General features: G+C 32.6%; 1 protein-coding gene and 1 long non-coding RNA gene across 2 annotated transcripts; both read left to right on the top strand.

The window, feature by feature from the left end:
• Window positions 1-7,344: 7,344 nt before the first annotated feature.
• On the top strand, window positions 7,345-9,575 carry LOC141046464 (uncharacterized). Its single transcript, XR_012219469.2, has 2 exons — window positions 7,345-8,929; window positions 9,316-9,575. It is a non-coding gene; the product is annotated as an uncharacterized LOC141046464 (long non-coding RNA).
• Window positions 9,576-10,749: 1,174 nt separating this feature from the next.
• LOC149987566 (uncharacterized) lies at window positions 10,750-11,809 on the top strand. Its single transcript, XM_090243837.1, has one exon. It carries the CDS (start codon window positions 10,750-10,752, stop codon window positions 11,500-11,502), a length of 753 nt encoding a protein of 250 aa, XP_090099963.1. The 3' UTR covers window positions 11,503-11,809.
• The last annotated feature ends 3,606 nt before the right edge of the window (window positions 11,810-15,415 follow it).

The raw sequence follows: 15,415 nt of genomic DNA, 5'->3' as shown, positions 1-15,415 counted from the left end.
TAACTTCTTAGGATATATCATTTCCAACAAGGGATAATAATAGATTTGAAGTAGATTTAGACTATTATGGATTGAAAGATTCTAAAAAAAATAAGAAATATGCAATAATTTCAAGACTTTGCTAATTAATATTAAATCTTCCTCAAGATTTTTTTTCAAATTGTAGCTCCATTTATATGTTGATTTATAAAGCCAAATTTAAGTAGAATAAAAAAACCAAAGCATTGTTTGATGTTTTAAAGAAGGTGTTTACATCTACATCAATTTTATATTATATTGACATTTTTATGGTATTTTTTATGGAAACAAATGCATCAAATTTTGCTTTAGGTGCACTATTGTTACAAATCAAAGTAGATGATAAACTCCATCTAATAGCTTTCTATCCTAGAAAATTTTAAGCAACCAAGATTAATTATGGGATCCATGACAAAGAGCTCCTTGTAATTGTAGATTCATTTTAAAAATGGCATTATTATCTAGAAAGAACCTCAAGTCCAATCACCATGTATATAGATCACAAGAACCTTGAATATTTTATATTGGCATGTGATTTAAATTATTGTTAAGCTTGTTAGATCATGTCTTTATCAAGATTTGATTTTAAGATCATTTATTGACATGAAAAATAACAAGGTTTCTTAGACACATTTTTTAGATGTTCTTATCTTATATCAAAAGAAGAGAATGTATCTTTTAATTAATAAAGAATAATTATCTTAAAGTTGGAATATTTTCACCTTTAAGCAATAAAGTCAATATCGACTGTTAATTTAAATTTTGTCAACAAATTCAATCAAATATATCTTCTAATCCTCTTGTTTATGATATCAAAAAAAAATCTTTTATATCTCATGATACTTTCAAGTTTGACTTTAAAACAACTTATCATAATTTGACGAATGATTATACAATCCAAATAAAATAAAATAAAATAAAATAAAATAAAAAAAACATGATTACGTATTCTTTAAGCTTGTCATAACTTTCTAACAGTTGGATATTTTAGATATAATAAGATTTTAGAGCTAATATCGAGAGATTTTTGATGGCCTCAAATATAAAAGCCAGCCAAAGACTTTGTGCAATCATGTGATATTTATTTAAGATCCAAAACTCCTTGCCATTGATCTTATAGACTTCTTCAGCCATTGCCTATTCTAAAACAATCATAGTCTTTTGTTTCTATAGATTTTATTATGGATCTTCTAATCTCAGATTTGTATATTTTTATATTCATGGTAGTAGATTATTTTATCAAGATAGCATATTTTGTACCATATACAAAATCTATTATAGAAGAAGAAATGGCTAAGCTTTTCTTAACATTTATTACTATCATAAATTATCCAAAGATATTATATCAAATAGGAGGACTCAATTTATATTAAGATTTTAAAGGTAGATATAAAGCTTTCTTCAATCTTTCATCTTCAAACTATTAAGCAAACAAAAAAGATGAATCGAGTTTTGGAGTAGTATTTGAAGTGTACCATCAATTGTCATCAAGATGATTGGACAAATCTTTTACCATTGTCAGAATTTGCGTATAATAATTTGATCCATTCTTCTACTAAAGAAATACCTTTTTTTGCTAATTATAGTTATCATTTATAATTTGATACTTTTAAATTTTCAAAAGCTCATAATCTTATAGCAAAAGATTTAGCAAATTGTTTGTGAAAACTACATACAACAATGAAAGCATAGTTAAAGGAAGCTTATGAATGACATGAAATTAATATGGTGTCGTAATGTAATACGACTATATAATGAAATTATAATCAAAATTGAATTTCTAATTAAAATCTAATTATCTTGATTTAATTATAATTTGATGTATCTAAACATGGCTTTTATAAAAGCCTCTTAGGTTATTTTTTTATCTCAATAGTTAGTAGGTTGAAGGTTAGTTAGTAATTTTACCTTATAGGTTGTAGAGACTCTTCTACTACTTTAGAAAGACCATAAATTGATGAAATCAAGTTAGAAGAGGTAAATAATTAGTATGGTTGGTACTAGGATTAAGTTGAGAGTAGGATTGCGCTAAATAATCCTTAGGATATGTTAGATTGACACCCAAGGGTCGACCATTTGTGAGACAGGGTTGAAATGAGACATGTGACCACTAAAATGATGGCCAAGGACAATATAAGGATCTATTTGAAGATCAGAGGATAGAGTTTGAGAGTTAGCTTAAAGTTCTTTCCAAAGGCATAAGGATTTTTTTTTGGAAGATTTTTGAGGACTTAAAAATTTTTATTCAAAGTTAGAGTTTGTATTGGTGATTTGGATTTTATATAATATATTTAAGGCTAGCAATTTTGGCTAGTTCATGCAATTGGTGTAACATCTATAGTTAAATATTTGATTCTGTTTGGATTATTGGGTATGCTAAATGTATACAAAATTTTGTGATGATCTAATGGCATGGTTTAGGAATATCTGATTTTTAGCACAAGAGGATTTTGGAAGTTGGCAATTTGAGGTTGGGTAGAATTTCTATGATATCTGGAGATCTATTAGTCAGATCAAGGTGAAATTTGGCATGGTATTGAAAGACTTGAAGATTAAGCTACATACCAATTTTGAGTCAAAGTTAATGGTTGAAAAAGGAGAAATCACTACTGGGATTTCTACTTCACTTTTCAAGTTTGAGGCCGAGTAATATTAGTGCAATTTTTGGAGGTTTTCTCACAATTTGTAAGTTCGATTGGGATAAAAATTCTCGAGCAAATAGAAGACTTATATTGACAATTGTATGCAAAATTTTATATCAAGTGGATTGTCAGATTGGATGTTACAGCTTATTAAAACTCAATGATTAGGATTGGGGCTTATAAGAAAAATCTAAATTGCTTAAATATGAAAGTAATAAGGTAATTGGGATTTATGTATAGTTAAGGCTACTAAGAAGAGTGTTTTTTAGCACTTTTGAATTGAAATTCAGATTATATTCTTCTCATATGGGTGAAACCTATTAGGATTTCTTGGATACTTGTGAAACACAACCCCATCTTCCACAGCTAGGTGCCCAATGCATTTCTGAGCAAGACAACATGTAATACAATAATAGATGTCTATTACAAGAAACAACCACAATTCAATGTGGATGACAAAGTATGATTACTTTATTGCAATGTCAAATCTACTCGTCTTTGTGTCAAGTTGGACTATTATAGGCTTGAACTTTTTCCTATTTATGAATAAATCAATTTTGTTGCTTATAGATTATATCTACTAAAATCTATGAAGATTCATCTCATATTCTATATATCTCTTCTTGAGTCATATAAGACTATGAATATCTTGGAAAGAAAACAAATGTCACCTCTTTCTATAGAAGTAGATAATAATTAAAAATTTGAAGTAGAAGAAGTTTTAGATTCAAGGTGGCATCAAAATAGATTAAAATATCTTGTTCATTGGTACAAATATGATATTAGTGAATATATATGGGAGCCAACAAAGAATCTTCCAAATGCAATAAGAAGGTTGAGGTTTTTTATCAACAACATGCATCAAAATCAAGATGAAGTATACAAAATCTTTGTTATAAAAAAATAAGATCTAAGGAAGATAATATTCTATCTTCTACTCTTGTTTGATACTTTAATGCATTTGTGATGCTAAACAAATGGAAAATCAAGAAATAGTGGATTCAAATCAAGAGCTTTCACTTGCTAATTTACTTGATAAGATATAATAATTGTTACAACTTTCAAGAAGATATAATCAAAATGAAGATCCTCAAGAATGATGTGTCCTTCTTTAAATAGATGGTGAAATACAATGTATTTTGTATCATCACCTTAAAAGAAACTTTTGATGTTTGGTGATTTTATTAGATGTAGGAACAACTCCTAATGATGTTCCAAATATTTTATTTGAATGAAGTTATAAAGGCCTTAATAATAATCAAATGATAGGATAGTCTTCTTGCCATGGTATGTAACACTATCGATGGCTTAGAGGACCTATCAACAATCTTCAAAGTAAACAAAGATCAACGTATGTGGCAAATACAATTTTCCACATCTTTAATTTCCTCAACATATGATGACTGCTTTGTGGAACTTGTTCCTAAAAAGAGAGATAATGTCAGGGACATACATATTTATACTAATATTTATTTATATATCTATATCTATATATATATATATATATAATTAAGTAGAAGTAGGTAAAAATATATTTATTTTTTAATATTTTCTAAAGAAGCTTCATAGACACTGTTTTGACTTTATATGTGTTTGTAGGATAGAAACTTAATCAATAAGTTAACCACATTTTGGTAGCTTGCGAAATAAGCTAATTATATGGCATACATATAGAAACTTGCCTTTGAAGTTAAGATACATGTTTTGCAAAGTCAACAAATTTTAAAAGTCTTATAGAACATTGCGATATAGCTTTTACTTAAGAGTATATATGGAGGCAAGAGTGAAGCCTTCTTCACTCTTGTCAATGCCTTTCTAGTCTTAAGTCTTCTTTCAAGACTTTATAGTCTTCTTGTCTTTGGCAATAGCCATTATAGTTTAATACTATATCGTCTTTGAGTGATTTTTTAGTCTTTTCAAGTGTCACAAGAGTATATTGATATTTTAATTCTTTAATGTTCATGTCCTTGAAAATATGGCAAGAATTTATAAATAAATAAATAAAATATTTCAAAACCATAAATATGAATAATATCAAATTTAAATATAGAATATATCTAATGATATTTATTATAGATGTGTTATTCATCATAAATTATTTTTTTATTAGTAAAATAATATTTATTTAGGATAAAATATTAACAAATTTTTAACAATCATATTAAAATTTAGCTCCAAGCAATTTATTCAAAATAAAAAAAGAAAAAAAAATATAGGAATAAAGTTTAATTTCTTACAAAGGTAAATGTAGTTTTTAAAAATGATATCCATTCAACATTTGTTCTTTAATTTTTAATTTATCAATATTCAAAATCTTCAATCTGATTATTCGATTTTAAAACTAACCTAAATTTCATAAACAATTTTTTATAAATCATAAGAAAATATTTTTGTATCATAACCATATTATTAACTTCAACCTCTATTTATTATTTTTTAATTCTAAAAAATAAAATAATTAAATAGTGAGATTTATTTGAAATATATTATCTTAAGTTTGATGTAGATTTGCTTTTAGTTGCAAGAAATTATTCTTATATAGAAGGCTCATAAAGATAATAAATTTTGTAATTTTAATGAAATCTATATCTTTGATTTTATTTCAATCTTAAATAACATTAGCATAAAATTAGCATCATGTGCTTGAAATATATACATATACACTAAGTTTTATATGGTAAAAAATTTCAAATATTAATTATTCTTTCTTTTATATTTAAAAATTATAAAAATATAATTTTTTTAGCTTTAATAGTAGAATATTATTCTATAATTTATTATGGCTAGTAATGATAATTATTACAAAAGTAATTCCTAAGGAGATTGAGACTTTATAGTTTTTCTTTTCCAATGATTTTATAAAAAATTTATAAATTTAAGTATATTTTTGCAATAAAACCTAATATAACTTATTGAAATGGCTTTTAGCAATGATTCATTAACAATGAGAGTTAATGATATTGAGTGTGGTTTTCTAATCTTATAGTGTAGTCTACATACTTACATAGATTATTTTTCTTTTTAGTAAGTCACAAAAATTTCTAATAAGACACATGCTTAGAGAATATTATGTATTGAAACTCTTATTTCATTTCAACTCATTTAACACAGAACTTGATGTATTCTAAAATTTTATTAATTTCTCAAATTTTAACATTATGTTGCACACAATAGCAGATACAAACCAAAAACAACAAAAAATAAAAATAGACGACTACCCTTTCTTACACCTTAGGAATCCTGCAAAAAGAAATTGCTTTCATGGCCTGAGCCACATCTGGTAACAAACTCAACCCAAACTCTTCTACGTGCTGCAAGAGGCAAAGTAATCCTCTGCATATACTGATATTTTGAAGAGTTGAAAGCATACAGATTTTGTGAGTGCATTCAATCATGTACTTTTTACAACTAAATCGAAGACCTTACAACTACATACTTTCCAACAATCCCACATAAATAAGTTGATCACATGGTGTACCAAACAAGACCCATGGAAAGTACGCATGAACCCAATGTCCAAATCCAATGTCTTTAAACTCTCAACAGCCAGCGTGGACTGTGCCGGGTGGAGCTTACTTGTGAACCATGCCAGCGCACAAAAGTAAAATAAAGCATGAAATAGATTGTGCCAGCTCGGAAAATTGAAAGGGAAGAAGGTTGTTGACGGTGGGCCATGGTGGCGTTTGAAGCTCACTGCAAATTCCACAGAGTCGGCCGAACTACTGATCCACCGCACATATTGTGTCTCATTGATTCCAGAGCGTTTTGAAGCTTTGCTTATAAGTCTCCTGTGTCCCTTGCTGCGTCGAGAATTTCGTGGTCTCAAGCTTCGCTATTACAGCACTAGTCCTTGTTCTATGTCCGCAACTCATGCACACACCATCACAAGCAACCGGCATATTGTAGTTTTCCTGTTATGAGAAGATGTTCTCTAGTTGGGTTCAACATCTAATATAGCTTTGTGATGGTTTTCCTTGTCTTCAGCTTCGACGTCTCTTTTGGGTATCCTGCTTTCTGGTGTCTAGGATTGTGAAGTAGCAGCAGCATTTATGCTGTGTCGATCCAGTTGCAACTAGTGGATATTCGAGCAAGGCGGAGTAAGCTTGTGATTTCTGGAAATAGTGACAAGTTACACTATTCGACCTGCTGAATGAGGATGCGCAATCCTATCGCTGTTTCTGTGCTTTCACATTCCCTGCGAACTCGGATAGATAATTTTCGAATTGTTTGTGTTGAGCAGTTATATCAACATGCGCATATTGAAACCAATACTAAAGATTGAAACCAATACTAAAGATTAAAACAAGAAAACTAATAGATCAGTTGTGCACTTCGTTGGTTGACAAACGTATTTTGATGTCAGTGCAGAGAAATTTCTCTGAACATGGCCATGTGGAAAACACATCGCGTTATACTAGTGATAGTTTTCTGCGCTTATTCCTTACCAAGTGTTTCAGCTGCGGATGGATACTTGAAATGGAACTCGTAGAACCTCTTATCAAAGTAACAAAAAGAATGTTCTTGGCGTCAATGGCACAGCCAGCGAAAGAACATTAAAGAGTGGAATTCTTTTCGATATGCCCTCCACGGTAAATACTTTCTAGTCAGGAAAATTGAAGAATGTGCTACTGTTTTCGAACCCAACCTTCAACACTTCACCAGAAACCATTGATTCAAGTTTCACCTGTAATGCGGTAACTCTCACGAAACTGGCTTTTATTCAGTGTAAGTGCAGCAGATTTCCGTAGTATCCAGTTTCCAGTCCTCACACACTTAATATTTTATTGATTTACTATTTTTTCATGTGAAGAGAGATTTACGAGGCCATGGATCGGAGGGGAAGAAGGATGACCACGATGATATTGACATTGAGATCCTTGGCGATCATTCACTTAACATGCCACCGTGCAGACTAACGTCGCCGTCGGTAGTAAGGCAGTGACTATCACTACGACATCCCCCATCCTTCCGTGACGTTCACTACGAAGATTTCATCCGAAGCACTTTCATGGTCATGTAAGTGAAACTATATCGTCTGTCACAATTATAACACAACGCAGAGAGTGGCTTTACTACTGCGTTACAAGGTTTCCAAAAATTATCCTGTGTGAAAAGACAACATCCCTATAGTGTATTCAGTAAATACGAACTTGAAGACCACCTCCACGTCAAAGAAAGACAATCTGGGGCTCACGACATTTCTTGGCTAATCAAGATACGCAGACTCATCTTGAACCAAATCTCAGTTAACACTGTTCACTTTTATGCCACCGTTTACGTCGCACTTCCATATCTTCCTGAATCGATCCGTCAATGATCCAAAATCTGCAAAACCATGCTTGAACAGCCACAAGCGGTGCAGAACCCGCCACCGCTCCAACCCTCGATCAAACACCACCCCATTCCAGATCTTTACAAGTGACGCAAAACAACAGCATCATGCCAAATGAAGTGTCTTATCATGATTTAAACCCCCACTTCTGGCAATTCCGCTACAGACAACTGAAGCTCGGAATCCTAAGAACAATACATCCACCTCAGCAAACTTAATGATCCATTGCATTCAGTGACAAAACCAAATAGGAGTCTACATGGCAGAGAGAAGAGCGGATCCATCAGGAAAGAGAGGGCCCGGGGCGAGACATGAGGAAGCGTCTTGTCATGGTGTCCGCTCATGTGAAAACTCCAAAATACGAAAGCAACTAAGCATTGGCCCGATTCTCCGTAGGGGAGGAGGAATCCTGACCTAATCAGGACCGCGGCCACGATTGGTCGGCGACAGGTTAGAAAATCCGAAAGAGTGGCTTGCACCTCATGTTCAAAAAGCAAACCAGAGCGCAGATCGAACTTGTGGACGAGAAGAGATTACAGGCGCCACGGGCCATGTGAGGCATCCTTTTTCCGGTCTGAGCCCCGTGCGGGAACACAACAATGAGCCTGTCTATTGATAGACATGCGACAGTGGCCATGCCGGCCGTCACCTGTCGAGTCAGGCCTGCCTGCAGAAGTTTCACCCCCTCAGATCAGAAATCGATACTGCGCAACACCGTAATTGTAGAATCGATCCACTGCTACAAGGCGCGCGGGAGACCAGCGCTCACTTCCGGTGCCGGTCAGCTTCGGATCCGGACCCACTTCGATAATGCACCATTCGAGTCGATTCAGAGATTGCGACGCCCCTTCCGAGGCGATGCGATGGAATGGAATTCCGCGCTTCGTGCCGTTTGAGAGTTTCTACCTGCCTTGGATTCAAGTTTTATTATACTTGGGTAATGTTTGTTGGTTGAATGGTAACAAAGTTTTCATATACGTTTTAGTTTAGATATGTGATTGTTAGAGATGTAGTATGTTATCATTCCATGATTCTAAAAACAGTACTCAGTAATTCTTTATCCAAATCTTTTTGTTCAAGAAATTCATTGACGTCATGTTTTTTTTTCACAATGTACGAGTTTTAATTTACGTTTAAGAGCGTCATGAGTACAAAAGATTAAATTAGCAGTAGCGTGCTGCCATCTTTTATTAAAACTGCATGTATATGTATATTTAAATTTTCTTCTTTATGATTTTTGTTTTCTTCATTTTTTTCTAAGCAAGCCTGTACATGGCTATTTTAACAAAATAATTTAACCAACAGTTGCATAACCTAAACCAGGAACCAGGTTTAAAACCAAACTTCAACAAGGAGAGTCTCTCTTGTGTACAATTAAAGCCTCCCTGGAATTTCATTTTACTTTTTAATCACAAAAAACTTCCATCGATAGAAAATTTAAGCCATATCAAATCAACTTATCCTTCTTCCAATTTAAAAAATATTGCAGTTGTAGAAGTCATTCTCTTAATAAGACTAAAGAAGCACAAAGGTCCAAGTTGATATTGAAAAGAATAATACAATCATCATCATTCTTATTCTCACTTTTGCACATCCAGAACTTGTTTGGTATTCAATTTGGGTGACTGTATCAGAAACCGCTGCCAATTCATGAGATGTTACAAGCTAGTCTTTTTCCATTGCCATATTGAACAAAAACTTTATCCAACTTTTTGATTCCCTTGCAAGCAACACGTCTCTCAATGGCACTTGTATAGAAAACCAGTAAAAAAGAAAAAAAGAAAACTTTATTGATCGCCCACCCAACTCAACATGTTGAATATTCAAACACAAATTGCACCACTTGACATTATATCACACTAGTACGATCTCAGATACGTAGATACGAAAGAAAGCACGCCAGACGGGCCAAGTATGCACAAGGGTATAGAGGTACATAAAAACCCGGGGGTCACATACGGAATATATATACGGGAATGATAAGAAGAGTCCAGTCCTTGAGAATAGGCTTATCAAGTAGGCGGTAATGGCACGTTGGTCCCCATGCCGCTCATGCTTTTTCCGTCGCCTCGTCACCGCGCCCCTGTTGTCGGTTACGGGCCCTCTGGGACCGGTCCTATGGCCGTGGCTGCGCCAGGCCACTTGTCATCAGCTCGTTTGAAAACGCTCAACCACTGGACCTCGCGGAGCTCGGCCTACAAAATTGCAGAGCAAATTGAGGGAGCCTTAATGTTGTTGTTGGTGTGTTGCGGAGACGAGCTCCCGCATTGCTCCGATTCTGAGCCTCTTGTCGATTAGCAAACTAGCTGGCAGACTCGTCGCGTTGTTAAGTTCGCTGTGGTTCTCTTTGTGTTCAGGCAGTTTGTAGGAACCATTTCGAGAGCTCCTTGAAGGAGTTTTTTCGTTTTATTGTATTTAGAAGAACGGTCATGCATTGTTGACGATTTCCTTTTGTTTCGAGGATTAGATCACCGGATACGGCTGTGAGATAAGGTTAAAGCGAGACTCTGTGTGAGCTGCGGTGTAGATCGGTAGATGTTTTTTCTTTTTAATGTTTTTTTAATTTTTTAATTTTTTAATTTTTTTTTTTTAATGTTTTTTGGTCAAATGCATGTGTTCGTGTGATGCACATTTGAGGCATGAGGGGGAAGTTGTGCGGTTATGATTTAAGGTGTGTGATAGTACTGGATTGACGAGTTTTTAGTTAGAAAGAGGAGGTCGTCTTCGAAAGGTTGTGGTGAGATTTTGTTGGACGTCATGGCTTTCGGGAGCTCGTTATTGCGACTTGTTTGCACACCAGCTGCACAAATATTCTTCTCGCCCAGACTCGGTTCAAAGGCGCTGTTATCGTGTCCATCTTCAACGGATAGGGAAGATGCCAAGTACTGTACGGTGAGGCCTTCCCTGAGACGTGCAAATCTTGCTGGACAACCATCTGTGAACCGGTTTCCGCAGAACATGTTGCGTGCACGTGTTGTCGACGCAGTTGTAGATGTCGAAGTGGAGAATGCTGTACCTCGCGGTCGTGAGACTGCCGGAGCTGCCTTACAAGGCTCCTTCGAGTCGGTCGCTGCTGTGGGAAGAGTGGAATGTAACAGCCGCGGATGCCGGCCCATTTTTGACGATGCCTTAGAGCCAGTAGCTTTTCGAGATGGATGGTTAGCACATGATGACACCCCTGATGTTTTGGCGTCTCGCACGGCGGTGTTCCATGGCAGCAGGAGTGGAGGCTTAGACATAGGAAGAAAAACGCATTTGCCCAAAGAATTTGCCGAGTTTTTGAACGAGATGTGGATGGAAAACGGCAGTGCTGAGAAGTACTTCGAATTCGCAGTGCGATCCAACCCCCTTGACTCCAAGTTGCTCTGTGAGTATGCGTGCTTCTCCTGGAAAACGCTAAATAACGCCGACAAAGCCGAAGAACTGTACAAACAAGCGTTGGAAGTAGCGCCCGAGGATGCCGACGTCATGGCAAGCTATGCCTTATTTTTGTGGCAGAGTGACTTGTGAATTTCGTAGCATAATTGAAGAGTATATGCAGATTTTTCTATTACCGAGATTAAGCTGTAAATTTTCCTTGTACTATACACATCAAGTAGCGCTGATTACTGCTCACGAATGCTTCAATCCTTACTGTGCATATTGTGTTATGCATCCAGTGTGTACTATTCTAGCACGTACATTGTTGCCAGAGATGATCGATACATCCGGTACGTGATTACTGAAATGTAGTGTGTACTATTCTTGGTAGTTGTGGAGTTCTGCTCCAGCAATTAAGAAGTCAAGCGGAATTCCCGCATCCACTGTCTGAGCCAAACATGCGCACCGAAACCATCGTGGTACTCAAATTGCTTCACCTTTTTCATCAACTACCGAGTCTGTCGTTTCCACGCATGTTGCACAGGTTTTCGTTGCTGAGCTAAGTGTTATATCCTCATGGTTGGCGCATAAGAGTTTGCAGATGCAACTGGAAATTACACATTGCCTGCGATAAGGTAGATTCCTCTGACTCGACGTCGATCACACTCAGGCATGATCTGTCGGCAGCTTGTTCCTGCCGCAGTTTCCAAGTCATTAGGTTTTCAAAGTCAGCAGCTAAAAAAACGGATGTCAGAGTGCTAGAAGTTAAGCACATTACAGTGGGAAACTCAAGTCCAAAGACTAGAGAATAATACAGAAATAAATACTAAACCAAAGGAACTTCTAAAACAACCTATCCAAGAATAATATTTTGTTATTGGAGTTTTGTGGATGAGATTTCCATTCCTTCTACAGGATGAGAACACCTTGTTGGAAATATATTAACTTGTATTAAAATCTTGTTGGAAAATATATAACATCTTATATCTATAACATCTTGTTGGAAAATATATAACATCTAAAAAACAAAATAACATCTTGTTGGAAATATATTAACTTGTATTAAAATGATCAATCATCTACATATTAGGATTGTGCAAGTGTTATAGCATATTTATAGGTGAATATTTGTCAATTTGTCATTATGCTTGTTTTAAATGTGTGTGAAAATTTTGATATCAATCAAGTGATCAGATTGAAGGTTGTGAGTTTTTGTGAGTTATGGTCTTGAATTATTGAAATGTAGGGTCAATGAAGGTTTTTGTGATCTTGCAACATTTGCTTATTTGATTGAAGCAAAAATCGGTGAAAGCCATTTAGACTTCGAAATCTACACATTGATCAAATTTTGAAGCAATTGAATAGTTTAGCAAAGAAAATTTTTTATTGAAAGATCAGCATTCAAGTTGGAGAAAGAAGGTGGCCAACATCCAAGAGATTTTGGAAGCTTTGCTTTCAATTGGTGAATTCAATTCATTCAAATTTTGTATGATTGTTAATTACATGTAGATTGAAATTTGAGTGAAAGTTCAATAAGGATCAATGATTCAATTAATATTTATTGAAGTTCTAAAATATCTACAGTAATTGATTAACATTTATTTAAGAATTTCTCAAAATTATTTAAGATTTGACTAAGATTTGATTAAAATTTGATTAAATTTTTTTTAGGATTTGTTTAAAATTATTAAAGTTTTATTAGGATTTGATTGGAACTACATCAAAATTTGATTAGGATTTACGTAGGATTTACTTAAGATTTATTAGAATTTTTATTTTTAGTATTTTTAAAGGATTCTTTGTTATTTTTAAAGATATATATTTTTTAATTTTATTAAGGTTATTATTATTTTTTTAAGTTTTTATTTTTGTATTTCTTTAGAATTTCTTTGTTATTTATCTTTGAGGTTAATTTATAACTTTTTTATATTCTTTTTGTAATTTCTTTTAAATTTCTTTTTAATTGAAATTACAAAAATATAGCAGTTAGTGTTGTTGCAAATGTTGCTAATATTATTGATGGAGGCCAATGTTGCTAGTACCAATATAATTGCATAGATTATACTAATATTGTGGTTAATATAGTTGTTTTTGTTGTTTTCTCTTCAGTAATAGTAATTGTTGGCAATGAAGAAGATTTTGTTCGTTCTACAAAGCTTGCTACTACATCATTGATGAAATCATGTATTATCGATTTAGAAATTTTTATTATTGATTTACACTTGGATAATTTTTGGATAATTAATAAGTTGACTTATTAATTAATCTCCTATTCTATGAATTAGCAAGGTGTTGTTGTATATTTGGTTTTGTTAAATTGATATCATGATTATATTGTGGTGGTTTAAAATAAACCATCAATGTATGAATTTTCATAATAGAATTTTCTTATTCACTCAAGTTAAACTAACTTTAAAGAATTGTACATAATCCTTGATGAAATAGGCATTAAAAATGTTTATCTTTGAGAAGGGACTTAATAAAAATGTCTATTGTCATATATATAGTTGAAGCATATTGAAGCTGAATGTGCTTTACAAGTAACTTTTTTTTTTGTGAAATGATATTGATTGTCTATATGCTTGCTTTATGAATGATATTTAAGTTTTTTACTTAAAACAATGATATTTTAGTTATCTAAATAAATTCTTGTTGTTTTATTTTGGAAATAGCGAAGCTCACTTTGTAATTTTTGTAGACATATTATTATAGTTGTAGTCTTGATTAGTGCCATGTACTTTAACTATATTAATAATAAAGATATTAATTGTTGTTTCTTGCTACCTTAGGAGATAACACCTTGTGCAAGTTAGAAACAAAATCAAGTAATTTTCAGATACTTTATTACCTACCTAATCAGTACCTAGAAATTCATGCAAGAAGTCTACTTATGGCAATTTTTGATATTTTATGCAAAAATTTAGTATACCTTTAATATATCTCATTATTTATTTCAAAGTTTGAATATGTGAAGGTTTTGGTTTAGATAGGTATTATGCTAAATTATTTATAGCATAAAGATAATGAGATCTAGAATTTACAATGGTATATATGAAACTACCAACAATTTGTGAATATGGATGATCTTATGAAGTCAATTTTTTTCATTACTTAAATAAATGCATGGTTGTATAGATATGATTAATAGATTGCAATTTAACATATTGAAATTATTAAGCTTATTTATTAAATATTTTTATGAATAAAAGATTATCCATTTTTTTTTTTGTATAATAGCAATGTTGTATAGTATATTTTACTCTCATTAGACATGTCAAATTCATGTTGTAGAATTATTTTGACTTATTAAATTAAAAAAATATTATTATTTATAATAATATAGTCATTAATATAAAAAATTATAATTATAAAATCTTATATATATTATATATATAGATGCTTGTATTTGATTCTAAGCAATGATAGTTTTGGAGAATTAATTATTGATATAAATGTTGATACTATGTTTTAAAAGATTTCTTATGATAATATAATGATTTTTTTAATTTATATACTATATTAGTATGTTAAGTAAGTAAATCTTCAAGAATACTCATGTAGATGTTTTTGTCATGGATATACAAAAGTATTCTAATAAATACCTATATGATTAGGTAGAAGTAAGTAAAAGTAGATAAAATTTCATAATACTTTTTAGAAAAGCTTTCTAAAAGCTTTGTAGAGGCTGCTTTGACTTTACATATGTTTGTAATTGATTGGTAGGTTGAAAACTTAATCAAGTTAATCACATATTTGTAGCTTGCAAAACAAGCTTACTATGTGGCACACATATAGAAAACTTACTTTGTAAGTTAAGATACGTGTCTTACAAAGTCAACACGTTTGGAGGTCCTATAAGATATTGCCATATAGCTCTTTGTTCAGAGTATATATGAAGATAAGAATGAAGCCTTCTTCACTCTTATCAACATTTTTTTAGTCCTATTTCAAGATTTTTTAGACTTTTTGTCTTTGGAAATAGCCATTCTAGTTTAATAATATATCATCTTTGAGTGACTTTTTAGTTCTTTTCAGTGTCACAAGAGTATATTAAAGATTTGTT

The sequence above is a fragment of the Physcomitrium patens genome, chromosome 17, assembly GCF_059467195.1.
Source record: "Physcomitrium patens ecotype Gransden chromosome 17, ASM5946719v1, whole genome shotgun sequence".
Taxonomy (NCBI): domain Eukaryota; kingdom Viridiplantae; phylum Streptophyta; class Bryopsida; order Funariales; family Funariaceae; genus Physcomitrium; species Physcomitrium patens.
The sequence above is the reverse complement of the archived record's forward strand: the minus strand, read 5'-3'. Positions and strand labels throughout refer to the sequence as shown.